The sequence below is a fragment of the Acinonyx jubatus genome, chromosome B1, assembly GCF_027475565.1.
Source record: "Acinonyx jubatus isolate Ajub_Pintada_27869175 chromosome B1, VMU_Ajub_asm_v1.0, whole genome shotgun sequence".
NCBI classification, from domain to species: domain Eukaryota; kingdom Metazoa; phylum Chordata; class Mammalia; order Carnivora; family Felidae; genus Acinonyx; species Acinonyx jubatus.
In genome coordinates this window covers 75,806,127-75,833,931 of record NC_069382.1, presented here as the reverse complement: position 1 = coordinate 75,833,931, position 27,805 = coordinate 75,806,127, and the positions used below count along the sequence as shown (strand labels likewise).

The following is a 27,805-nucleotide window of genomic DNA, read 5'->3' as shown; positions in this document are numbered from 1 at the left end:
ACTTTATGGATCTTCTTCCCTTCTGTCCTATACATCTTAAAAATGTGCTGTATTATCCGGACAGAGAGTTAAAGTAATCCACATAGCGCTCTATTTGTAGCCCAGAATAGAAGCTGGCTGGCCTGTATCATATACTGCCTGGGATCACAAGAGTCAAAGAGAGGTAGCCTAACAGGAAATCTTAATGATCTCAGCCTCGATGCAGCACTCTATGTTTCTCAATCTGGTTACCTAAGCCTAAATTTAAGGTTACCTGCATGTTGCCAAGTCTAGATTAGCTCTAAATGAAATACAATGTGAAGGGTGCCTGGGTGGCTCAGTCAGTTAAGTGTCCGACTTCAGCTCAGGTCATGATCTTGTGGTTTGTGGGTTCGAGCCCTGCATTGGGCTCTGTGCTGACAGCTCAGAGCCTGGAGCCTGCTTCAGATTCTGTGTCTCCTTCTCTCTCTGCCCCTGCCCTGCTCGCACTCTGTCTCTCTCTCTCTCAATCTCTCAAAAATAAATATTTTTTTTAAAAATTCTTTTTAAATAAATACAATGTGAGCCTAATATAGACACATTTCTAAAAGTGAAAAAGATGAAATTAATTTTAATAACATACATAACTGTTATAGATTTGATTTAAAGCATATATATCCAAATATTATCATTTCCACATCAATCGATATTAAAAATTAATGATATTTACATTCTTTTTTTGTTGTCTTCAAAAATCATGTATATATTTTACATTTATATACCTCTCAATTCAGATGTTGGTCTTTAATCAAAAATAATCTATTCAGGTTCTCTAAAATATCCACTTGCAAAAGTATATTCACATACTCAAGTTCCTCTAAACATGGTTAAAAGTTTTCCAATAACTGAGTTAAATATTTTAATAAATCAAATTACATTGAAATTAAAATTAATTACATTTAAATTAAAAGAATTAAAATCAAACACTCAATCCTTAGTTTGACTGGTCACATTTTAAGCAATCAATAGCCATATGTGGCCAGTAGATACCGTGTTGGACAGCACACTAAATTAAAAGTTGCTATAGATCTCTCAAAGGTTGGTTATATTTAAATAAAGGGAATGAGGTGAATTCTTACAAGGTACACCAGTCACTTTGGTGCTCCAGATATTAATAATTAGAAGTTTCTCAAAACTATTGGAACACCATGCGTTGCACACTGAGTCGTTAGGGAAGTGCAATACTCACCTTCTGCTTTATCAGACATAACTTCCGCAGCAGTCATGATGGGCGGTTAGGGTGATCTTTTTTGAGAGCTGAGTTCCAAGTCCCTAAACACAATCACATTAAATACTGCATTGATAATAAATACTTGCTTTTATCTATTTCTTTCACCCACTCATGAAAAAAAAATAGGATGATTAACACTTTTTATACATCACTCCTCTGCTTTAAAATCTCCTATGCCTGCCACTTCTTTTTTTTTTTTAATTTTTAACATTTATTCATTTTTGAGAGACAGGGAGAGACAGAGTATGAGCAGGGAAGGGGCAGAGACAGAGGGAGACACAGAATCCGAAGCAGGCTCCAGGCTCTGAGCTGTCAGCACAGAGCCTGACGCAGGGCTCAAACTCATGAACTGCGAGATCATGACTTGAGCCGAAGTCGGACGCTCAACTGACTAAGCCACCCAGGTGCCCCTATGCCTGCCACTTCTAAAGACAGTAACCACAAAAGCTAGCATTAGGTGGGGCTCTGTGGTTTACCAAATGCTTGTGTGTGTGTATATATATATATATATCACCTTACTGATTCCAAACAACCTGACTGGAACTTATCCCACTTTTGGCAGATGTGGAAACTGGAGCTCAGAGATGTGAAACAACTTGTCAAAGTAAGCATATATTTAGTGGCATGTACAGAACTCAAATCCAGATCTTTGGGCCCAATTCCCTATGCAGGCCCCTCTGAATTCTCACTATTTTCCCACTAATATCCAGTTAATACCTGGCACATACCTTACACATCCTTGCCTTGAGCCAACACACTTGAGTTTAGGTTGACATTAGTTTTCTACTCAGAATGCCCCGTTCTCACACCTTTATTTTCTTATGTCCTACCCATCCTTACAACATAGGTTCAAATCCTACCTCCTCCATGATCACCCCAGCCTCTAGGGGCCTGTTCTTGCAAACATAGTAGTTATGAGGTCCATGCCTCTTACTTGAAACTTAGTACATGCTTCTGTGTAGGGAGCTAAAAAAACAAACAAAAAAGCAGAGTGAAAGATATAAACAGAAGTTCTGTATTCTTAATTAAACTCTAAGTGCCTTGAAAACCACAGTGTACTTTATACCAGTGGCTCCTCAACCCTGGATGTCTATTTAAGTTGCCTGGGTGGGAAATGGTAAAAATAAAATCAAAGTCTAGAGTTGGGCCTAGGAATCTGTGTTTTTTTGCTTTGTTTTTTTTTTTTTTTAAGTTTCCCAAAAGATTCAAAGGTTCAGCTGGAAGAGTGAACCACTGCCTTTTGCCTTGAACTTCCTAATTCCCACCTCAGTGAATCACATTCTGGAAGTGCTCAGTAAAGGGCTGATAAACATGTTGACTAAGCTGAGCCCTTCTTCCTATGTTTGAAATTATCACTACTTCCAATGGATTATCCAAAATGCTTCAAATGTTACCCCAGGGAGTCAGGGGTTACCCCAGGGAGTCAAATGTTACCCCAGGGAGTCAAATGACCCCAGGGAGTCAGTTATACCAATGCATATTACTGTGTGCTCACATGACTTTATAAATAGAAATAGGAATATTAAATGCTTTACAGAGTCCCATGGACCCTCTTGTTCTAAAACCCTAGGTATAATTTTTAATTAGCTGACTAGAGCATCAAACTGTGGTGAAGTATTCAAGACCTTTTAAAACTTTGGGCATTATTTGAGTAAATGCACAAGCCATCATGGCCCTATGGAAGTCATGACTCTATGGCCACATGATCTTAGGTAAAAGACTACAACACTTTTTCTCAGCATCTACCCAGAGGGGGGGAAATATTGCAGTTAGTTTTAAAATAACAAATCTGAAACATCCAAAAATGATTCATTCTCAAATTGTCAGCATTATACCATGGGCAAGAGTACAGACCATGTACCTCATTTGCCTGATTGTACAAATGAACTGGGACAAATTGAAATACTGCACCTCCCTTAGCAATTAACAATCAAAACTCATCTTCTGGTCTGGCTTAATTACTGTCTCCTTTCCATTTAAATATAAGAAGAAAATAAAGGTGTTTTGTGCTCTGTCGTTTTCTTGTTTTAATCTCCATAGCAATGGACTCTTCTCTGGGGCGGTTGGCTCTTCCACCTTAATTCAGTATGCCAGGAGTGTCAGCCTGCATTAAATTGGCTGTCAAGAAAGCCATCCCACAGTCCTTTTAATGCACAAAACTAGCCAAGCATTCTAAGGGGTGCTGGTGTGGTAATGTCCCCACAAACCCAAGGTGATAGGGAGTAACTGAGACAGAATCTGGGGGTGGATGAAGTCTTTGGAGTCTATAACAAGTGTGAAAATATTCCATGGATCAGAGTATAAAGCAAATGGAAAAGTCGTCAGATAGACAGAGGTGTCCATTTCCTAGAAAATGATGAGGATGGAACTGATTAAAGATACAGAGCACAGAATATCAGATAGGGTCCCTCTCCACTTTCCATCCCCAGCAGACAGTTATGAAATGTTGCGTACCTCCTGATATATTGATCAATTTCAATTAATAAGAGCAAATCTAGTATCTGGGTTTTACAAGGGGTACTTCATCCATTTTGGAAAAAAAGGCAAACACATAAGTCAAAATTTTAAATAAAATCCAAACAACTGTATGGCAGATGTCATAAGAAAGCCTGTGAGCTTTGTAAATAAGTGATATAAACCCATGAGTGCCATGAGTTCAAATGAAGACAAGACCACTGAAGGCTAAGAAAGGACTGAAGAAATGCATCAAAGGGAGACTGAGCAAAATCTGGAAGGGTGACTGTTGAGGTAACAGTGAAATTTTGAAAAACTGGCTCAGCACAGGCATCAACCAATTAGAAGTGGATGCTGGCCAGCATACCTGTATGGTACTGAGTATCAGATCCGTACCGAGTGGGTCAGGTTGGCTGCTTTAAGAGTAACAGAGAAGCAGGCAGGTGAGAGAAACAGCAAATGTAAGGTGAGAAAGCACATGGACAGCAAATAGTGGCTCTGATTTAAGCAGAGGGTTAGACTATATGCTGTTGAAGTGGGCAACAAACCATTGAAATATTTTGAAGCAAGCAATGACATAAGCAGTGTTCTGGAATGTGACTTCGTAAAGGAAGGATTCTCTTTTCTTCCATGCTTCAGTCCCAGTGCCTTAAACAGGACCTAGCATTTAGAAGGATTTCAAAAACTGTTTGGGGAATGAGTAATTGTGTCAACAGGATGCTGAAAAGGGATGCTCTACCTTCTCATGTCTTTTCAGGCACATCTGTGAAAAAGTCCTTCCACCCCCTCTCCTCCCATAGATGCTCAAGGCTCTCCTATCAGGTTATAGGAATGCTAAGGGTTTCTAATTCTATTTCTATGTGGATAAAAAAAGCAAGCAGAAGTGGAAACAGCATTTCCCTACCTTATCTCCTTAGCTTATCCTTCCAAAGTAGGTGACTGGGAAGAATTTATCATGGTACCTTATACAACTAAGGATCCTGGTGACAAAACAAAACAAAACAAAACAAAACAAAACAAAACAACAAAAACAAAAACCTGCCCTATGGTATTCAGCAGGACTTGGGGAAAGACGTCATGGTCCATCGATATAGACAGTCAGTTTCAACAGTCAAGATAAGGGTGAATGAGAGCAATGCTCCTAACCTTCAATCATGTTAGTGCCTCCCCACTTCTCCATGTTAGAAATTGTACTTATATCCACCCAGTTACTGAAGCCATAAAACGTTGACTCCTCCGTGTTTTTACCTACCACATGCAATCCATCAAGTCTTCTACATTTTTAACTTCAAAATACATCTGCTTCTCCTCATCTTCCCTCTTCCCAGTCACAATCATTTCATTCTTGGAATGCTGAAATAGCCCCCTACCTGCTCTCTCAATTTCCAATCTAATCCTATTCCCATTCATTCTCCACACAACAGAAGTTGTCTTCTTAAATGTTTATCAGAGCATATCATTCCCTTTCCATTACTTTCAAATGCATTTAGAATAAAACCCAGCTTCTTGCCTTGGGCTTTTCTCTCTCTTGCAACTGAGTAAATATGGATGAAAAATATAGCACTGTCATCGCACAGCTCCATCCAGAACTGAGCCAAGGGGCTTGCTTTGACTTCTCTTAGCCTCAGCTTCCTTATTTGCAAAATAAAACTGTTGGGAAAGAAGACCTGGAAGGCCCCATTAGTTTCTAAAAACTGTTATTACATTGCTTTTGTATGCAATTCTAACTGGCCCCCAAACTCAAAAACTATGAAGTTAAGAGTTTGTGCCTCCTTCTAGTTCCTCTTCACTTTCCTGAGCAGAATATCCAAGAAAGTGGCCTAGGCCTGACCTCTTTCCATCACATCCCTGGTTGCAACCCTCCTCATGTGCTCTCTACCCTTGGCCACCAGGGTCTCCCTCTCAGGTTTTGTCCTGTCGCTTGTCCTGTTTCATTCCCTGATAAGTGTGAGCCCTCCTCCACTTTTTCTCTTTCAAGAAAACAAGGATCTTTGAGTCCTTTTCCAGATTTGTTTCCTAACTTCTCTCTGCCAAGTCTCCTTGTCCCTCAGACCAGATATCAGATATGCTGGCACCAAACAATAGGAATTAAAAAAAAAAAAGGAGTACAGGGAGAGAAAAGGAAACAGAACAAGTCCTCACTAGGTCCAATATAACAGAGCCAATATTAGACATCTATAATGGGTAAAAAGGTATACTCAGAGAATAGGAGAATAAAAAACTTATAACTGTATAATTAAAATTATGAACCAAATTAATGAGATAGCCATAAAATGAGTTAGAAAGAAGATACTTTATGAATTCACCAACACTAATATCAACTAAGCTGGGATCCTGGGGAACACATGTAACAGTGGCAAACACACTTCCTTCCTGATGCAGAAACCTCCAATTGTCTAATTAACTTGGATGAAGACATTTCTCAGAGCCAGGAAGTGGGAAGGGAAAGGACATAATTGAATCATTAGGATATTGCCCCGGCTGACACAAATATCAGAATCTCAGAGCACTGTGGAGATAGCAAAGTTGGATTTCAGTCCTGATTTTGTCACTGCCAAAGTGTGTGATCTCAGCCAAACCATGTAACCTCATAGAATTCCACCTCCTTCCTGAATTCCTGTCTATAAGTGAAGAATTTAAAATAGACATACAATTCTTAAAAGAGCAGCTTCAACCTATGTTTAACGGAAACAGTTTCTCAGAAGTCAATGAGGACAATAGACAAAAGCCTGGCTGTTCTCACTTAAGAGAGTCTCAGACCTTCTCCCTGCATGGCCCTCACTGCCACCAACACCAACCCAACACTCCAGGGTCGGAGAAGTCCAGTCGGTGACTACAGGTGCCTTGTGGGTGTAAGGTTCAACTTCATAAAACAGACATTATGCTGTGTTTCCTTGTGGGCTTGCATGGACACTGGCACTTAATTAGGAGATCCCAAATATTCCTGGTTTTACATAAAATATTTAGGTCTTCAAATCACCAAAGATAGCTATTAATTTCATTTCAATTAGCAAGTCGTTAAAAAGGAGATGTTAAACTGAGAACACTCGCACATGATGCTTGAAAATACTCTAAGCTTAAATATACAAATTCTTTCCCATTTGGCTTCAATGTGTAAAACTGGTCCTTCTGAGCCATATGCAATAAGCTATAAAGTTTTTCTGTGTTCTTACCTTAGGGTTTTGATACAAAGATGGATAAAATAGGATTTGGGAACACATGAACATGTACATTTAAGGCCACTGAGAATCAAAGCTTACCAACAGGAGATGAGGGCCAGGGTTGGCAAGATAAGACTATCATTCCACAGTGGTCAAGTGTGGTAACTTGGCAGGGAGAGGGAAGCAATCAATGTCAGATGTAGCCATACTTCAGTAAAGAGATCAACTACTAGAGAGAACTGAAATATTGACTTTTAGTCCCTGAACTTTCCAAAATCATAAGCACAAAAATAACATACACAACATAGATAACCTTGACAAATCAAAGGAAAAGACAGACAATCTAATATAAAGGTAGGCAAATGATTGCAATGGACACTGCAAAGAGGATTTTCAATGGGAAATCAGCATGTGAAAAGATGGCTCAAAACTCATTGGTCATTAAGGAAACACAAAGTAAAACCACAACTACCACATACCCAAACAAATGGCTTTCACAAAATCCTAGGTGTTGGCAAGGATATAGAGCTACTGAAATATGCATTTACTGCCTTTTGGGAGTGTAAATTGGTAATCTCTGGAAAACTATTTGGCAGTATGTTCAAAACCCAAATAGGTTAAAAAAGAAGATGGCGGCATAGGAGGGCACTGGGCTCACCATGTCCTGCTGATCACTTAGATTCCACCCACACCTGCCTATATAACCCAGAAAACCACCCGAAGACTAGCAGAACAGACTCTCTGGAGCCAAGCATAGACAAGAGGCCCATGGAAGAGGGTAGGAAGGGCGGGGAGGCATTGTGCGCTACATGGACTGGTGGGAGGGAGCTGGGCGGTGGAGGGGCAGCCCCCCCCGCAAGGCAGAGCCCCCAAGACTGGCTTGCAAATGCGGAGGGGCCAGACGGAGTGTGTTCTGACAGCCAGCAGGACTTAACATCTGGAATGTTAAAAGTCAACAGCTCTGCTTGGAGAGTGGGAGGGCGAGAGGACACCGGGAGGGAGAGGTGTTGAGCCCTAGAAGACAGAACTCAGAGCGGCGGGGAACAAAGGTGCAGTCAAGCACCATCTCCCTCTCCCATTCCCCAGCCAAAATCAAAGGGAACCAGTTCCCATCACTGAACTTACTTGCTTGTACCATACAAGTACCCAATGCTGTGCTTCTGTGGATCCATCCCTCTGACGGATATGCCTCCCTCCCAGAGCTGCAGGGCACACAGGGGACCACCTATGGCAAAGCAAGCTAAGCCTGCCCCTCCCGCCCCTATACACCTTACAGATCCACTCCAGCTAATACACCAGATCCCATCAAAGCAGCACCACAAGCCTGGAAGTGTGCAAGTAGCCCAGACAGGGGCCACACCACTCCACAGTGAGTTGGGCCCTTGGGAGAGGGGAAGATAAGGTACACACCAGTCTGACTGTGGCCCCAGCGGTGGGCTGGGGGCAGACATCAGGTCTCACTGAGGCCCTGCCCACCAACACAAGTTTCTCCACACTGCACAGGGGAAGTGCCCTGCAGTTTCACACCACCCCAGGGGCTACCCAAAATGATGAAACAGAAGAATTCTCCTCAAAAGAAACTCCAGGAAGTAGTGACACTAACAAATTGATCAAAAATTATATAAGCAATATAACAGAACAAGAATTTAGAATAATAGTCATAAAATTAATCACAGGGCTTGAAAAAAGTATAGAGGACAGCAGAGAATCTTTTGCTACAGAGACCAAGGGACTAAGAAATAGTCATGAGGAGCTAAAAAATGCTATAAATGAGGTGCAAAATAAAATGGAGGTGACCACAGCTTGGATTGAAGAGGCAGAGGAGAGAATAGGTGAATTAGAAGATAAAATGATGGAAAAAGAGGAAGCTGAGAAAAGAGAGATAAAAAAAAAATCCAGCAGTATGAGGGGAGAATTACAGAATTAAGTCATGCAATCAAACAGAGCAATATCTGTATCATAGGTATTCCAGAAGAAGAAGAAGAGAAAGGGGCATAAAGTGTACTTGAACAAATCATAGCTGAGAACTTCCCTGACCTGGGGAAGGAAACAGGCATTGAAATCCAAGAGGCACAGAGAACTCTCTTCAGACATAACTTGCATCAATCTTCTGCACGACGCATCATAGTGAAACTGGCAAAATACAAGGATAAAGAAAATTCTGAAAGCAGCTAGGGATAAACACACTCTAACATAAAGGGAGACCCATAAGACTAGTGCCAGACCTATATACTGAAACTTGGCAGGCCAGAAAGGAATGGCAGGAAATCTTCAATGTGATGAACAGAAAAAAAATATGCAGCCGTGAATCCTTTATCCAGCAAGTCTGTCATTCAGAATAGAAAGAGAGATAAAGGTCTTCCCAAACAAACAAAACCTTCAGGAATTAATCACCGTTAAACCAGCCCTACAAGAGATCCTAAGGGGGATTCTGTGAGTGAAATGTTGCAAGGACCACAAAGTACCAGAGACATCACTACAAGCATGAAACCTACAGACATCACAGTGACTCTAAACCCATATCCTTCAATAATAACACTGAATGTAAAAGGACTAAATGCTCCAACCAAACGACATAGGATATCAGAATAGATTAAAAAAAGCAAGACCCATCTATTTGTTGTCTACAAGAGACTCATTTTAGACCTGAGGACACCTTCAGATTGGAAGTGAGGGGATGGAGAACTATCTATCATGCTACTGGAAGTCAAAAGAAAGCTGGAGTAGCCATACTTATATCAGACAAACTAGACTTCAAATTAAAGTCTGTAACAAGAGATGAAGAAGGGCATTACATAATAATTACAGGGTCTATTCATCAGGAAGAGCTAGACATATAAATGTCTATGAGCCAAATACAGAGCGCTCAAATACATAAAACAATCACAAACATAAGCAACCTTATTGATAAGAATGTGGTAATTACAAGGGACTTTAATACTCCACTTGCAGCAATAGATAGATGATCTAGACACAGGATCAATAAAGAAACAAGGGTCCTGATGATACATTGAATCAGATGGACTTGACAGGTATATTTAGAACTCTGCATCCCAAAGCATCAGAATATACTTTCTTCTCGAATGCACATGGAATATTCTCCAAGATAGATCACATACTGGGTCACAAAACAGCCTTTCATAAGTATAAAAGAATTGAGATCATACCATGCATACTTTCAGACCACAATGCTATGAAACTTGAAATCAACCACAGGAAAAAGTCTGGAAAACCTCCAAAAGCATGGAGGTTAAAGAACACCCTACTAAAGAATGAATGGGTCAACCAGGCAATTAGAGAAGAAATTTAAAAATATATGGAAACAAATGAAAATGAAAACACAACAATCCAAATGCTTTGGGATGCAGCAAAGGCCATCCTCAGAGGAAAATACATTGCAATCCAGCCTATATCAAGAAACAAGAAAAATCCCAAATACAAAATCTAAGGGCACACCTAAAGGAAATAGAAGCAGAACAGCAAGGACACCCCAAACCAAGCCGAAGAAGAGAAATAATAAAGATCAGAGCAGAAATAAACAATAAAGATTCTAAAAAAAAAAAAACTGTAGAGCAGATCAATGAAACCAAGAGTTGGTTTTTTGAAAAAATAAACAAAATTGATAAACCTCTAGCCAGGCTTCTCAAAAAGAAAAGGGAGATGACCCAAATAGATAAAATCATGAATGAAAATGGAATTATTACAACCAATCCCTCAGAAATACAAGCAATTATCAGCAAATACTATGAAAAATTATATGCCAACAAACTGAACAACCTGGAAGAAATGGACAAATTCCTAAGCACCCACACTCTTCCAAAACTCAAACAGGAAGAAATAGAAAACTTTAACAGACCCATAACCAGCAAAGAAATTGAATCAGTTACCAAAACTCTCCCAACAAATAAGAATCCAGGACCAGATGGCTTCCCTAGGGAATTCTACCAGACGTTTAAAGCAGAGATAATACCTATCTTTCTCAAGCTATTCTAAAAAATAGAAAGGGAAGGACAACTTCCAGACTCATTCTATGAAGCCATTACTTTGATTTCTAAACCAGACAGAGACCCAGCAAAAAAAGAGAACTACAGGCCAATACCCCTGATGAATATGGATGCAAAAATTCTCAACAAGATACTAGCAAATCGAATTCAACAGCATATGAAAAGAATTCTTCGCCATGATCAAGTGGGATTCATTCCTGGGCTGCAGGGCTGGTTCAACATTTGCAAATCAGTCAATGTGATACATCACATTAATAAAAGAAAAGATAAGAACCATATGGTCCTGTCAATTGATGCAGAAAAAGCATTTGACAAAATTCAGCAACCTTTCTTAACAAAAACCCTCGAGTAAGTCAGGATAGAAGGAACATACTTAAACATCATAAAAGCCATTTATGAAAAGCGCACAGCTAACATCATCCTCAATGGGGAAAACTGAGAGCTTTCCCCCTGAGATCAGGAACACAACAAGGATGTCCACTCTCACCACTGTTGTTTCACACAGTGTTGGAAGTGCTAGCATCAGCACTCAGACAACAAAAGGAAATCAAAGGCATCAAAATTGGCAAAGATGAAGTCAAGCTTTCACTTTTTGCAGATGACATGATATTATACACGGGAAATCCGATAGACTCCACCAAAAGTCTGCTAAAACTGATACATGAATTCAACAAAGTCACAGGATACAAAATCAATGTACAGAAATCAGTTGCATTTTATACACTAAAAATGAAGCAACAGAATGACAAATAAAGAAACTGATCCCATTCACAATTGCACCCAGAATCATAAAATACCTAGGAATAAACCTAACCAAAGATGTAAAAGATCTGTATGCTGAAAACTATAGAAAGCTTATGAAGGAAATTGAGGAAGATATAAAGAAATGGAAAAACATTCCGTGCTCATAGATTGGAAGAATATTGGTAAAATGCCAATACTACCCAAAACTAACTACACATTCAAGGCAATCCCAATCAAAATTGCACCAGAATTCTTCTTGAAGCTGGAACAAACAATCCTAAAATTTGTATGGAACCACAAAAGACCCCAAATAGCCAATGTAATATTGAAGAAGAAGACCAAAGCAGGAGGCATCACAATCCCAGACTTTAGCCTCTACTCCAAAGCTGTAACCATCAAGACAGCATGGTAATGGCACAAAAACAGACATAGATCAATGGAATATAATAGAGACTCCAGAATTGGACCCACAAAAGTATGGCCAACTAATCTTTGACAAAGCAGGAAAGAGTATCCAAGGAAAAAAGACAGTCTCTTTAACAAATGGTGCTGGGAGAGCTGAACAGCAACATGCAGAAGGATGAAACTAGACCACTTTCTCACACCATTCACAAATTAAACTCAAAATGGATAAAGGACCTGAATGTGAGACAGGAAACCATCAACACCCTAGAGGAGAAAGCAAGAAAAAAACCTCTCTGACCTCAGCCGCAGCAATTTCTTACTTGACACATCCCCAAAGGCAAGGGAATTAAAAGCAAAAATGAACTATTGGGACCTCATGAAGATGAAAACCTTTTGCACTGCAAAGGAAACAATCAACAAAACTAAAAGGCAACCAACAGAATGGGAATGACATATCAAACAAAGAGCTAGTATCCAAAATCTATAAAGAATTCACCAAACTCCATACCCGAAAGACAAATAATCCAGTGTAGAAATGGGCAGAAGACATGAATAGACACTTCTCTAAAGAAGACATCCGGATGGCCAACAGGCACATGAAAAGATGCTCAACATCACTCCTCGTCAGGGAAATACAAATCAAAACCACACTCAGATACCACCTCACGCCAGTCAGAGTGGTTAAAACGAACAAATCAGGAGACTATAGATGCTGGCGAGGATGTGGAGAAATGGGATTCCTCTTGCACTATTGGTGGGAGTGCAAACCGGTGCAGCTGCTCTGGAAAACAGTGTGGACATTCCTCAAAAAATTAAAAATAGATCTACCCTATGACCCAGCATTAGTGCTGCTAGGAATTTACCCAAGGGATACAGGAGTGCTGATGCATAGGGGCACTTGTACCCCAATGTTTACAGCAGCACTTTCAACAATAGCCAAATTATGGAAAGAGCCTAAATGTCCATCAACTGATGAATGGATAAAGAAATTGTGGTTTATACACACAATGGAATACTATGTGGCAATGAGAAAGAATGAAATACGGCCTTTTGTAGCAACGTGGATGGAACTGGAGAGTGTTATGCTAAGTGAAATAAGTCATACAGAGAAAGACAGATACCATATGTTTTCACTCTTTTGTGGATGCTGAGAAACTTAACAGAAACCCATGGGGGAGGGGAAGGAAAAAAAAGTTAGAGAAAGAGGGAGCCAAAACATAAGATACTCTTAAAAACTGAGAACAAACTGAGGGTTGATGGGGGGTGGGAGGGAGGGGAGGGTGGGTGATGGGCATTGAGGAGGGCACCTTTTGGGATGAGCTCTGGGTGTTGTATGGAAACCAATTTGACAATAAATTTCACATTAAGAAAAAAAAAAGCTAAATATATGCCTAACTATGGCCCAGCCTCCCACTCCCAACAGAAACACTTTACAATGTATACTAAAAGACACATATAAGAATGATCACTGAGCGCAGCACTATTTTGTAACAGGAAAAACTGGAAGCAACTCCAGTGTCCACTGACAGTAGAATAGATAAGTCGCAGCATATTCATACAATTCAATGTGTCACAGCAGTGAGAATGACCTGCTATACACACAGACATAACTGACTCTCTCTCTCTCTCTCTCTCTCTCTCTCTTTCTGTCTCACACACACACACACACACACACACACACACACACACACACACACACACAATCCTGAGATAATGCATGGAGAAGACAGAATGTATACCTCCATTAATGTAAAGTTCACAAAAGGCAAAATATTAATGGTAATAGAAAACAGGGTAATGGTGACCTTTCAGGGAAAGGGTGTAGTGTCTGATGGGGCACAAGGAAAGCCTATAGGGTGCTGGTAATGTTTATTTATCAGATGGTGGTTACACAGGCGTGTTTACTTTGTGAATATTCCTCAAGCTGTATACTTAGGAATTGTGCACTTTTTTGATAGTATGTTATACATCAATTTAAATTTAACAATACATTTTAAGTTTTAATTATTCGTTTTTCAAAGTAACCTATTAATCCTCTGAAAACACTACTTTCATCATTATAGTTTTATTTCTACTCTTCTTACTCCTTCTCAAAAGAAAAAATGAAGCTTAGAGCTTTGCTAAAAGCCAACAATATCTACACTAGAATGTAAGCCCCACTAGGGAAGGAACTAGTTTTTTTTTTATTTCTTTTGTGTCTCCCATAAGACTGATCACATGGCTAACCAAGCAATAAGTACCTCGTAAAAAATTTATTTGAATTCCTACAAGAAGTCCTCTAACATTATAATCTTAGTTTTCACAGAGTTCCTAATATTTATTTAGAAATCTCAGTACTACTAATTTTTCCATGTAATGTGTCATGATTTTTTGCAGTATGGCTAATGGACTTTGTTTGTTTGTTTTTTTAATGGAGCCAATGGTCTCTAGTGGGTGACACTGACATTAATAAATGACCAGCAAACAAATACATACTTCTAACAGATGATGTGTATGTACACAGGAAAAGTTCAGACTCCTGGGACCAAATGTAGCAGGAGGCCGGGTAAAGTCCCACAGGGTGGCCATTACAAAAGATTTTCTCAAAAAAGTGGCATCTGTGAAGTGATGGCTGAAGTGTGTTTCCTAGTTTCCAAGGCAAGAGGGTAGGGGAGGAAGTGCATTCATACATTATCTTGTTTACTCCTTCCAGCAGCTGGAGGAAGTAGTTAGGATTTCATTTCACTGCCTGGAGAAACTGAGGTTCAGTGAAATTCAAACAACTTTTCCAAGTTCCCACAGCTAGCATGGGGATTAAGGAGTGCACGTGTGGTGATGAGCACCAGGTGATGTATGGGATTGTTTAATTTTATGCACCTAGTTCCCTTGATAGGAAGACCATAATTATCCAAATGAGGAAAGGAGCTAATTACTTTGGCCCAAATTGAGTAGTAATCACACACACACACACACACACACACACACACACACACACACACACACACGTTTCAGAAAAGCCAACACTATTCCACGTTTTTCTCACCTAAAACTCCCAGTCTTTGAATTTAACCTTAAGATACTGACAGAAAGGGGCCGGGGAGCAGGTAATAAGATTTTTCTTGAATGAAATGTTAAAAATATTTGAAGTTATATCTTGTAAATTTGAATTTGGTGAAATTGTAGTTAGAAACATATCAGATACAATTCATGTGTCCAGGAACAACAAAAAAGAGGTCACAGTACTTTACTTCTTAAGCACTCTATTATATCAGAAATGCTTTCCATATATCTTAGGAAGATTCACATCTCAATACATGCAGTTATGCCTTCGACAAGAATTGTGGCATGTTGGGACTCTGTTTCTCATGATTTTTCACAGATGAAAACTGTGCTGTTATAAAAGTACATTCTCTCAGCTATTAATCACACATGCCTTAAATAGAAGACATTAACATTTTATAAATAACAATAAAGAATGAAAGCCAGATTTTAAAGCAGCTCCTGCTTAGATGTTTAGGACATTATGTAAACAGTTAGAGACAACAATGAAAACACCATAAAGTTAATTACCACAAATTAAATAAAATAAATTAAAGGCCAGAACTGTTAAACTGTTTCAATGGAACTTGGCTGTGCTCAGATAGTCGCGTTGATGTTAAAGAGCTAGATCTAGAAATATGAACAAAATCATGAAATACTATAAATCCTGACATCTATTTTCAGATTTCTTCTTTCTCCATTACCTTATAACTTGATGGGCTATGAAATAGTTTTGGAGTTTATTTTAAATTTGGAAACAATCTTAGGAGTCGCCTTCTTGTTAGCCCTCATTTTATGGGTGAGAATGCAGCCGTATGGGGATGTGAGTGATTTGTCCAACTCAACACTGGGTTTGTGGACACCCTGGAACCAGAATTCAGGTCTCCTGACTCCTGCTAAAGCACAATTTTCCCTAACAAAATTCCTTCCAGGAAATAGTACACCCCGTTCATGAATTCTTTCATGCCTTTACTTTCTCTTTTGTGAATCGGTCCTTTTTTCCCTACTTTGTTCTAATAGAGACAATATAACATGGTGGTGAAGAGCAAAGACGGTAGGCTCAAGAGGACCTGGGTTCAAGCCGAGGGCTTTGCACCTTCCTGGTCATTGTCCTTAGACATGGGGGGGGGTACCAATTCATCTCAGTTTGCCTAGGACTTTCCTGTTTTAAAACTGAAGGTCCTGAGTCTTGGCAGCCACCTCAGTCCCATATAAATTAGGTTAGCTATTTACTTAATTCTATAAGCTTAAGCTCTTATATCTGTAAAATATGGATCATCATTCTTATGCCTCATAGTGCTGCTAGGAGATCAAATGAATGAATAACTGCATGAAAATATTCAGCATAGCTCCTAAGCCTGGCTCATCTAAGCCCTCATTTCCATATGGATCCTTTCCTCTTCCACCTCTCCATGTTAGAGATGTAGATTTGAAAGTCTGTAAGACTCAAGTGATATGTAAAGCTAAGAGAGAGAAAAGAGTTTCCTGAGAAACAGGACAAGCAGCTGACTTGTGGAGGGTGGGAACAGCACAGAAAGAAAGAGAGTGCCTTGAGGCACTTGGTCAGCATAATCAGACAAGAAATGAAAGAATTTCAGGGCAATGGCATGCTTGGAAAAACTTAGTAACAAATTCTACTCTTGAGTCTATAAACATATGCAGATTCCATAAAGGATTTCTTTTTTTTATTTTTTTAAATGTTTATTTATTTTTGAGAGACAGAGTATGAGCAGGGGAGGGGTAAGGAGAGAGAGGGAGACACAGAATCTGAAGCAGGCTCCAGGCTCTGAGCTGCCAGCACAGAGCCCAACACAGAGCTTGAACTCACAAGCCATGAGATCATGACCTGAGCTGAAGTCGGAAGCTTAACCAACTGAGCCACCCAGGTGTCCCTCCAAAAAGGATTTTGTAAAAGTAAGTAAAAAGAGGAAGTGAGAGTGAGGGGTAAATAGGTATAATACTTTGCTACATGGGATAAGTTTAGAAACATGAAGAATCATCAAAAGAGACAAAAACACCTATAATTACCACATCACTGATATAGACAGTACCATATCTAGCATTTATATCTTTCTAGAAAAAAAAATATCGAAGTGGAATAACATATTGAACAACAAATATCAAAACACCTATCTTTTTCTCACCAATATCTGGCTGAAGTCTTTTTCCCCAGGAGTGAAACAGGCCTGAATCAGGTAGAAATCTTTAGTAATCAGGAGTAGAAAATAAATGCAGAGTGGTGATAGCAAAGAAACTGTGAATGCTGTTCTAGTTCCTAGACATAGGCAGAGGCTACTTGGAATTCAGTCGCAGTGGGAAACCCAGAACTCAGCCCAATTCCCACATCAGGTGCAGGATCAGGACCAGGCCCTGCTGAAAAACCACCAGATGAGAGGAGGCAGAAAATACAACTTCCAAACCATTCTTGGAGCAAGGACTTATCAAAAGCTCTATACTGGGGAGGCAGAAGATATACACATGTCCCACCACCCAGACCAGCCATACCAGCCACTGGCTCAGAGACAGAACTTAAAATATCATCAGTATCACAAGGGCAGGAGCCCCTAGGAACCAACCTAAGACCTGGTTCTGGAATGGAAAACACTGTGTCAACTACAGTACTATGAATCAGGATGCAGTGAGTATAAATAAAACATAAAAATATGATACAACTTCTACTCTACGTAAGCCTGAAAATTATTATAAAATCATTTCAAAATTACAAAACACATGCCCAAAACAAACACTAAGAAAGATACAGTTAATAAAATCAACAACTCTGTAGTAATTCACTCCATCGGAAATGAAAATGATAAAAGAATTTAAAATAAGTAGGTTAAGAATCCACCAAGAGACAGAGAAGGAAATAATATTCCTAAAAATATATATATATATGAAAATATGAAACAAAGAAGCCAGAAATAAAGACATAAAAAAAAATCAGAGCTTTCAGGATAAAAATATATCCCTCTTTTAGGGGCACCTGAGTGGCTCAGTCGGTTGAGTGTCTGACTTTGGCTCAGGTCACAATCTCACAGTTCCTGAGTTTAAGCCCCACCTCAGAGTCTCTGCTGTCAGCATGGAGCCTGCTTTGGATCCTCTGCCCCTCGTGGTCTCTGCACCTCCCCTGTTCACATGCATGTGCTCTCTCTCTCAAAAATAAACATTGAAAAATATATTCTTTGAAAAAATTTTATAAACTCAGTATACAGAATAAAATCTAGACTAGATATGGTATAAGCAAAAATACTGAGGAATTTCCCAGAAGATAACAAAGATATAGATAAAAAGATTAAATAACAATTAAAATTTATAAAACATAGACTAAAAGATCCCGAAATGTGTATAAAAGAAGTTCCAGAAAGGAAAAAAAGAAGAAAAAGAAAACAAAATGGAAAAAAGCAATGTTTGAAGAGCCAGTATTGAAAAATGACATGAATCTTGAGATTCAAAGTACACTCTGAATGCCAGGCAAGAAGAATAAAAATAAATCTATATCCAGACACTTCTTAGCATCAGGAATGAAGAGGAAAGAGTCATCTGTGCTCACTGTCTCTGATTTCTGTCTTCCCATTCTTTTTTGAACCCACTCTCATCAGGCTTTTGCCCTCACTACTCCATCTAAACTGCTTCTAATGGACTCTGTGATGTGCCAACCACAGCCTCTAGAAGAACTTACTCCCCAACTGCTAGAAATGCACCAGGAGACAGTTCTGACCCTTCCTGAGACTGCACTGGCTAAGGGAGTCACTTTGTCCAAAATCAGGGTCCTTTCCAGGACAGCCCACTTTCAATGACTAGTCAACATGGAGTTTATGCAGGTCCAGATACCTCACTCTGTCTCAACAGTAGAACTCCTCATGGGATTTGCTGCAACCTTCAATTAGACTGCATCACAGCCCAACTTCCTGCCTTCTTCCCTCCCTTTCACAGATGGCAATTATGAAAGTAATTCTTAGCAAACCTCTTACTCATCTCCATCTCCTCACAACCTGCCATTCCTTCTATCAAGGTCACTGATGACCTTCATGCTGTTAAACCCAACTGCCAATTCTTAGCCTTTATCTTGGCTCACCTATCAACTGTATTTTACATATTTCATCACTGACTCATTCTTGAAATGTTTTCTGCATTTGGCTCCTAGGAACCCCCACTGTCCTAGACCTTCTCTTACTTTTTTTTTTTTTTTTTACCTCCTCAGTATTTTTGCTGGTTCCTCCTCATCTCACTAACCTCAAAATATCAAAACGTCCCTAGGCTCAGACCTGGAATCTCTTTTCTTTTCCACTACATATATTTATTTTGTTATGTCATCCAGCCTCATGGCTTTAAATACTATCTCTATGTTTATGATTGGCAAATATGTATTTTCAGCCCAGCCCTCTCTCCTTGGCTAGTTCACATTCCCATTTGAGCATCATAAAGGAATCTCAAATTTTTCATATTGAAAGTGAATTCTAATCTTCCTCTGATAATTTTCCCAACATCAGCAAATGACATCTCCATTCTTCCTGGTACTAAGGCATCCCTGACTCCTTTTGTTTTTTGTACATCCCACATCCTATCCATTGGCTAATCCTAAACCAGCAATACTTTCAAAATTGATTCAGAATCTGATAGCTAAGCACTACCTTTGCTATTAACACTCTAGTCCAAACCATTACTATCTCCCACCTAGATTATTAAAGTATCTCTAACTGGCCCCACTCTGCTCCCTGCCTCTATCCTATAATCTATTCTCAACCCAGCAACCAGAGCTATCCCACTGCATTCAAAACCCACTGCATTCAAAAGCCACTGTGTGGCTCACACAGCCCTACATTATCGGTTACCTCACTAACCTAATTTATTACCCCAACCCCTTGCTCACTCTCCTGGAACTACACTGCTTTCCTGGTTGCCCTAGCCAGACAAGGCTTGCATCTGACCTCAAGACATTTACATTTGCTATTTGCTATGTCTGAAATGTTCTTCCTTCAGATCTCCACAGGGTACCAAACCCTCACTTCTTGCAGGTGTGTACTCAAATGTACCCTCTGAGCAAGGACTTCACCAGCCACCTATATACAATTGTGATCCCACCTTCCACAGCCCTCCCGTGCTCCCTCCTTGACTTACTTTCCTCCTTAGCACTAATACTATTTAGCATACCATGTGTTTTACTTGTGGCAGGGCAGAAACTGCTAGCTGACCCCCAAATGTGTTTTCTCTTCGTTCCTTCAGCCCACAGCTGAACTACTTTTCCCAGGCACCCTTGAAGTTAAATGTGAATAAGTGACTTCATCCTAGCCATGAGAATATGGGCCAAAGTGGTAAGTGCCATCTCCCAGGCTAGCCCTTAGAAACCTCCCATGCTGGGGTGCCTGGGTAGCTCAGTCAGTTAAGCGGCCAACTCTTGGTTTCGGCTCAGGTCACGATCTCACAGTTTGTGAGTTCAAGCCCCACATGAGGCTCTGCACTGACAGTGTGGAGCCTACTTAGGATTCCCTCTCCCTCTCTCTCTCTCTGCCCCTCTCTCCCTCTCTCTCTCTAAATAAATAAACTTAAAACAAAACAAAACAAAACAAAACAAAACAAAACAAAAATAACCTCCCATGCCAGGGCGCCTGGATGGCTCAGTCAGTAAGCATCCAACTCTTGGTTTCAGCTCAGGTCACAATCTCACAGTTCGTGAGTTTGAGCCCCTCACCAGGCTCTGTGCTGACAGTGCAGAGCATGCTTCGGATCCTCTCTCTCTCCCTCTCTCTCTCTGCCCCTCCCACTTTATCTCTCTTTCTCTCAAAATAAATAATAAACTTTAGGGGGAAAAAAAAACTCCCATGTAATCCTCCACAATCTTTTCCCTCTCTGGCTGCTAGACTGTTGGTGACTCCAGCACAGCATCAGAACTAAATGTTAAAGATGACACGGTCACAAAGTAGAAGAAGCCTATATCTTGAGAACTCACTAACTAGGAGCATCCATAACAGACAGTGTGAAAAATAAAAAATAAAATCTCAAAATATTAAGCCAATGATAATCAGGTGTTTAATTTATTATAATGGCTAGCTTTATCTTAGCTAATACACTCACTTGTTAGACTGTAAGATCTTTGAGTGCAGGGAATTTTTACTGCTTTGTACACTGATGAATACCCAGTGCCTAGAGCACTAACTGTTGTCAATCAATAAATATTTGAAGAATAATGAAAAAGTGAATTTAAAACAACACAAATTCCACATAGAGAAAAGATAGGCCATATAGAAAAGAATGACAGCTTAGGCAAAAGCTCTAATCAGCAATGACAGTTGACAGAAGATAATATCTTAGAATATTAAAGGAAAGTAACAATAAACATAAAATTCAAAATCAATATAAACTGTCATATAAAAGTGAGAAGAAAATAAGGACTTTTAGAAGTATTAAGTCTAAGAAATCTTCACATACATACACGTACACACACAGATCGCCCTAAAATGAGGGACATACTTCAGTTAACAGACATACTTCAGTTAAGAAGAAAGGGAGTCTGGGGGCACCTGGGTGGTTCAGTTGGTTAAGCGTCCAACTTCAGCTCAGGTCATGATCTCACGGTTTGTGAGTTCGAGCCCCGGCTCGGGCTCTGTGCTGACAGCTCAGAGCCTGGAGCCTGTTTTGGATTCTGTGTCTCCCTCTCTCTCTGCCCCTCCCCTGCTCATGCTCTGTGTCTCTCTGTCTCTCAATAATAAATAAATGTTGAAGAAGAAGAAGAAGAAGAAGAAGAAGAAGAAGAAGACGACGACAGTGAGTCTGAAAGGAATGAATGGAATGCAATAAAAAATATATAAGCACAGAAATATGATAATGTTTGTAAATATAAATAACTATTACCTACAAAATATTATGAGTAGTTAATATGGGTTTTTTCCCATGGGAAACTAATTATTTTAGTGTGATTTATTTATTTATTTATTTATTTAGAGAGAAAGCATGAGTGGGGAAGAGAAGAGAGAGAGGAGGACAGAGAATCTGAAGCCGGCTCTGTGCTAAGAGGCTGACAGCAGTGAGCCTGATGTGGGGCTCCAACTCACAAACTGTGAGATCACGATTTGAGCCAAAGACAAATGCTCAACCAACTGAGTCACCCAGGCACCCCAATGTGAAACTAAAAATTTTAATATAATAACCAGGAAGGGGGCAGGGATGACCCAGAAGGGAGCAGTTTTCAGTGGATTAAAAGTTCAGGGCTCTTGTCTTGCTTAAGAGGAGAATAAATATACTGAGTAGTTTTTTAAGAAAAAATTGGAGGCATATATTTCCAATAACATATTAAGGATGACTTCTACTAGAACAGCAATATAACATATAGCTCTGAAACTATCAGAGGAATAATATATAATTACTGAAAACTCTATCGAGCCAAAAGAAGGCAGTAGAATGAAAAAAAAAAAGCAAAGAAAAAAATTCAAATGGGAACCTAAAATAAGATGGTAAAATAAATATAAATTATTAATATTTATAAGTGCCATAAATATAAGTAGATTACACCCATCTTTGAATAGACAAAGATTATAGAATATAAAAAAATTTAACTAAAGGGTTTGTTTTAAAAGGTAGACTTAAAACCAAAGAACACAGAAAGATTGGAAATTCATGAAAAATATTTACCTACATATAATAACCAAAAAAAGCTATTATAACACTAATACTACATTAGATCAGACATTAGTCCAAAACAGACATTAGAGCAAAATTATTAATAGGAATGAAGAGGTACACTAAATCATGGTTAAGGAAACAATGCTTCAAGAAGTAGGACGATCATGAATTTGTACATGCCTGACAAAATAGGTCCAAACTTTTCAGTAATAAAATTACAAGGAAAAAATGTTAAAACAATTAGAGAGGGAGATTTTAACACACCACTATTATAAACATGGATCAAGTACATACAGAATGATAAGGATATAGATTTAACATTAGATGCTTGATGTAATATGTTTGTAGAATCCTGCACAAATAAAAAATGTACATATAAGGCATTTAAAACTTTCTTCCATACACTAAGTCACATGTAATGTCCCAATAAATGTTAAATATTTGAATAATGCAATCGTTACAAATCAACAGTAAAGACAGTTTTTTTTTTAAGTGTACTCATGAATAACTAACTGATTAAAGAGGACATCAAAAAGAGAATTATGAAATATTTAGAACAGAAAGTAAATGGAAACACCACAAGTTAAACTTATGGAGGAATGCAGGCAAAGTAGAATCAAGAAGTAAATGTATTGCCTTAAATGTATTTATTAAATGAAACAAGTATTTAAAATAGCAATGCAGGGGCGCCTGGGTGGCTCAGTCAGTTAATCATACGACTTTAGCTCAGGTCATGATCTCGCGGTTTGTGAGTCTGAGCTCCACATTGGGCTCTGTGTGGGCAGCTAGGAGCCTGGAGCCTGCTTCAAATTCTGTGTCTCCCTCTCTCTCTGCCCCACCCCCACTCACATTCTGTCTCTCTCTCAAAAATAAATAAACATTCAAAAAAATTTTTTTAAATAAAAAATAAAATAGCTATTCAACTTTAACACACATAAAGCAAAATTTATTAAATTCAAAGAAAGTAGAAGAAACTAATAAAGAGCAAAAAATGAGTATAATAGAAAACCACCACAAAAAATGAAACAGTAGAGATTATCACCAAAATCAAAAACAAGTCCTTTGTAAATACTGACAATATCTACAAGCGTCTAGGTACCACAAAAAGAAAGATGGGGGCGGGGGAGAAGAAGAGGAGGAGGAGGAGGAGGAAACAGAGTGGGGAGGGAGGGAGGAAGGAAGGTGGGGGAGAAAGGGAGGAAGAAAGAAAGAAGAGAGGGAGAGGGTGGGAAGAAAGGACAGATGGACAAATAAGCAATATTAGGAACAAAAGGAAGGCTGAAGAGGATGGGAGGGTAATCTAGATTTGTTAGAGTACTGGAGGAACCAAACAGGCCCAGGTAAGGCAGAAAAGTGAGGAAGACTCAAAACACCCAGGAGCAGAATGAAGGCACCGAATTCTACATGGGAGAAGAAATCACATAAAATAAGGGAAAAAAAAACAAAACAAAACACAGAAAAGAGCATGGAACGCACTAAAGGAAGAAGCAAGTGTAGAGCAGCATAAGGTAACCATATGCTAGCTCTTCAAGTATTTTCCTTTCTAAGCAGAAAACTAGCATTACATAAAATAAAATCCATTTAGAAAATGACTTTATTAAGAACTATTTATGCAAAATTATAATAATATAGCAGAAGGCTGAGAGTGAACTTAATTGTTCTTTTATACATCTGAGTAGCGCATTAACAGAAATCAAGGTATTCATTAAGAAAGGATGAACTGGGAGCTGGGGCTCCTCAGTGGCTCTGCTGGTTAAGCACCCGACTCTTAATCTCAGCTCAGGTCATGATCTCACAGTTCATGAAATCTAGCCCTGTACAGAGCCTGCATGCAGCCCTGTCAGGCTCTGCGCTGACAGCATGGGGCCTGCTTAGGATTCTCTCACTCCCTCTGTCTCTCTCTCTCTCTGCCCCTCAAAAAAAAAAAAAAAAAGAACAGCTGATGTTCATCCAAATAAAAATCCCACATCCAACTACCCACTAAGGGTCTGGTTCCTGATTTCATGTGCAACGAAACACCTTTTAGGTATGAAACACTGATCATTTTGTTTCATTTTTATTAAATAAAAATAATAAAACCACCAATGAACTCTGTGTTGTATTTGTGTATTTTACTTACACGTATGTATGAATTTATATTCTATATTCCTGAGATATTATTCAAAACAGTAGGTTAGGTATAACTGTGAAGTCAATCTAAAATATAAAAATCCATATTTGCCTATATATTCTTGAGAAATGTTCTTCCCCCTTGTAGATATCTTTTCTCTGCACAGTGCTCTTGACCTATACTCAAAGGCTTTTATATTTTAATAGGGGAAAATACATCAAGAAATTGATCACTTGCCTTTAAGGAATTTGTATAAGAAAATATCAGATATTAGCAGACAGAGAATTTTGCTAAGTCTTGTAAAACAAGCTTTCCCAGTAGCCCTAAAATCACAAAATACAGAACTGTTACTGTCAATTCCATGGACCCATGCCTATGTCAATTCCAATGCCTATGATATATAGGCCAGGATGTAAAAATGAGTAAGAGTGTTTAGAGCCAAATAATACACTAATTCAGCTCTTCCTTCACACATGGCCTTATTACTCAACATTGGAAAAAAAAAATCCTAACAATCTCTCTTAATCATGGATCCACAGTTAGTTCTGTCCCACCCTTTATCCACAGGGGACACTTCTAAGACTCCCAATGGATGACTGAAACAGTGGATACTACCAAACCCTGTAATACTCTGCTTTTTCCTATACCTACATATCTATGATAAAGCTTAATTACAAATTAGGCACATTAAAAGATTAAACAACAATAATAAAATAGAACGATTATGACAATATACTGTAGTGAAAGTTAGGTGAATATAATCTCTCAAAATATCTTATCATACTGGACTCACCTTCTTCTTATGATGATGTGAGAAAATAAAATGCCTACATGATGAGAGGAAGTGAAGTGAATGATGTTAGACATTGAGATGGAGCATTAAGTTACTATTAACCTTGTAGCAATAAGTCAGAAGGAAGATCATCTGCTCCCAGAACATGGTTGATTGACAACCAGTAACTGAAACCACAGAAAACAAACCCAGGATAAAAGGGACTACCATATTCACACTCCTCTTTTGCTCAAGATGTCAATGTTTATAAAATAATATGATAATAAAGAACCCAAAGAGGTAAGTCCAACTCCCAAGTCTTGATGCTCTCACTTAGGCATGGCACACAAGAACCCATTTCTGATTCCCACCACAAGCACCCTGCGCATTCCTCCCTTGCTCAGTTTCATTCATTCTGTTTTTGCCACCTAGGTATCAACTTTGCTATATCCCAAAAAGCAAACAATCCTGATTTTCCTTAGAGGAACATATCAAAAGCCTCCTCCTCAAGTTGGCTCTTATTCTCCACATTGGAAGTCTTCCTTCTGTCCTCAGAACCCCACAGCCCTTCCAGTATCCCTCATTTATGACACTTGTTCTTCTAAATCTTGTATTGTGGTTATTTGTGTGCAGATGTTATTTCCCCCATTACACTACAAAAGTCTCAAGGATAATATTTCTGTCTGAATTACCATAATATCCATCAGTTCCTAGGAAAGTTCCCTAAATAAAGTAAATTGATTGTAGCAATTAATTATGGTAATTTTATTAGTAGTACAAAAAGCCAGTTCCCCAGAAATATATGTACCAAAACTAGGTTTAGCTGCTGACTTCTTATATGACATCACCCATTTTCTGGGACCTCAATTTCCCAAACATATAGCATTAAATAATAATGGAAAAAAGTTTTTAACTTATAAAATTTATGAAAAAAGTTACCCACTATATAAAGTGAAAATCAAGTACCTTAGAATTAAAGTGGATGTTATTATAAGTATTCCCAAAAGAAGAAGTCTGACAGCTTACAGTAAGAAACTAAAGAATTGATCTCCATTAATAAGACTCAATCATCAAGTAGGACAATATATACAGGGAAAGAGGTAACACAAAAAAGGGAAAGACACAAGAGCAAGACCTCACAATTTTTTTTAATTGATAATAAAAGGTATAAGTTCCCAAAATCAACTTTATGATTAAAGGATAAAATATCTAGGCATGGTTCTTCAGGAAAAAACAGTAACAAAAAAGAAGAGACAGGATAATGGATGTCGAATTTAAGGAGGACAGATAAAATTAATCAGTCTAGCCAAATAAAAAGTAATTCCAATGGCATTTTTCACAGAAATAGAATAAAAAGCCCTAAAATTTGTTTGAAAACATAAAAGATCCCATATACCCAAAGCAATCTTGAAAAAGAAGAACAAAGTCTGAAACATCATGCTTCCTGATTTCAAACTATACTACAAAGCTACAGCAATCAAAATAGTATGGTATTGGCATAAAAGCAGACACATAGATCAATAGAACAGAATGGAGAGTTCAGAAATAAACCCACGTATATAAGGCCAATAAATTTACAACAAAGGAAGCAAGAATATACAATGGGGAAAGGACAGTCTCTTCAATAAATGGTGCTGGGAAAACTGGACAACTACACACAGAAGAATGAAATTGGACCACTACCTTACATCCAACAGAAAAATTAACTCAAAATAGATCAAAAACTTGAATGTAAGACCTGAAACACTAATACACCCAGAAGAAAACATAGGCAATACTTCTTTGACATTGGTCTTGGCTATGATTTTTTTAGATTTGACACCAAAAGCACAGGCAACAGAAGCAAAACTCAACAAGTGAGACTACATCAAACTAAAAAGCTTCTGTACAGCAAAGGAAACCATCAAGGAAATGAAAAGACTATGTACTGATTGGGATAAAATATTTGCAAATAATATATCTAACAAGGGGTTATATCCAAAGTATATTAAAAATGCAAAAACCTCAACAGCAAAAACAAAAACAACAAAACAAAACAAAACAAAAACAAAAACAAAAACATCTTGATTTAAAAATGGGCAGAGGATCTGAAAAGACATTTTTCCAAAGACATACAGATGGCCAACAGGTACATACAAAGGTACTCAACCTCACCAATCATCAGGAAAATGCAAATCAAAACCATCATGAGGTATTACCTCATACCTGTGTGAATGGCTATTATCAAAAAGACAAGAAATAGAAAGTGTTAGAGAGGATGTGGAGAAAAAG

At 38.7% G+C, this 27,805-nt stretch overlaps 1 protein-coding gene across 6 annotated transcripts in view; it reads right to left on the bottom strand.

Moving 5' to 3' along the window:
- Positions 1-27,805, bottom strand: part of IQCM (IQ motif containing M) — a 648,904-nt gene that overhangs the window by 573,372 nt on the left and 47,727 nt on the right. For all 6 annotated transcript variants that reach the window (XM_053216882.1, XM_053216881.1, XM_053216880.1 and 3 more), the window contains exons 2-3: positions 2,110-2,215; positions 1,208-1,290 (exon numbers count right to left, since the gene is read on the bottom strand). In XM_053216882.1, the coding sequence (XP_053072857.1) occupies positions 1,208-1,244 (37 nt within the window). In that variant the 5' untranslated portion in view covers positions 1,245-1,290; positions 2,110-2,215. The remainder of the gene's footprint in view (positions 1-1,207; positions 1,291-2,109; positions 2,216-27,805) is intronic.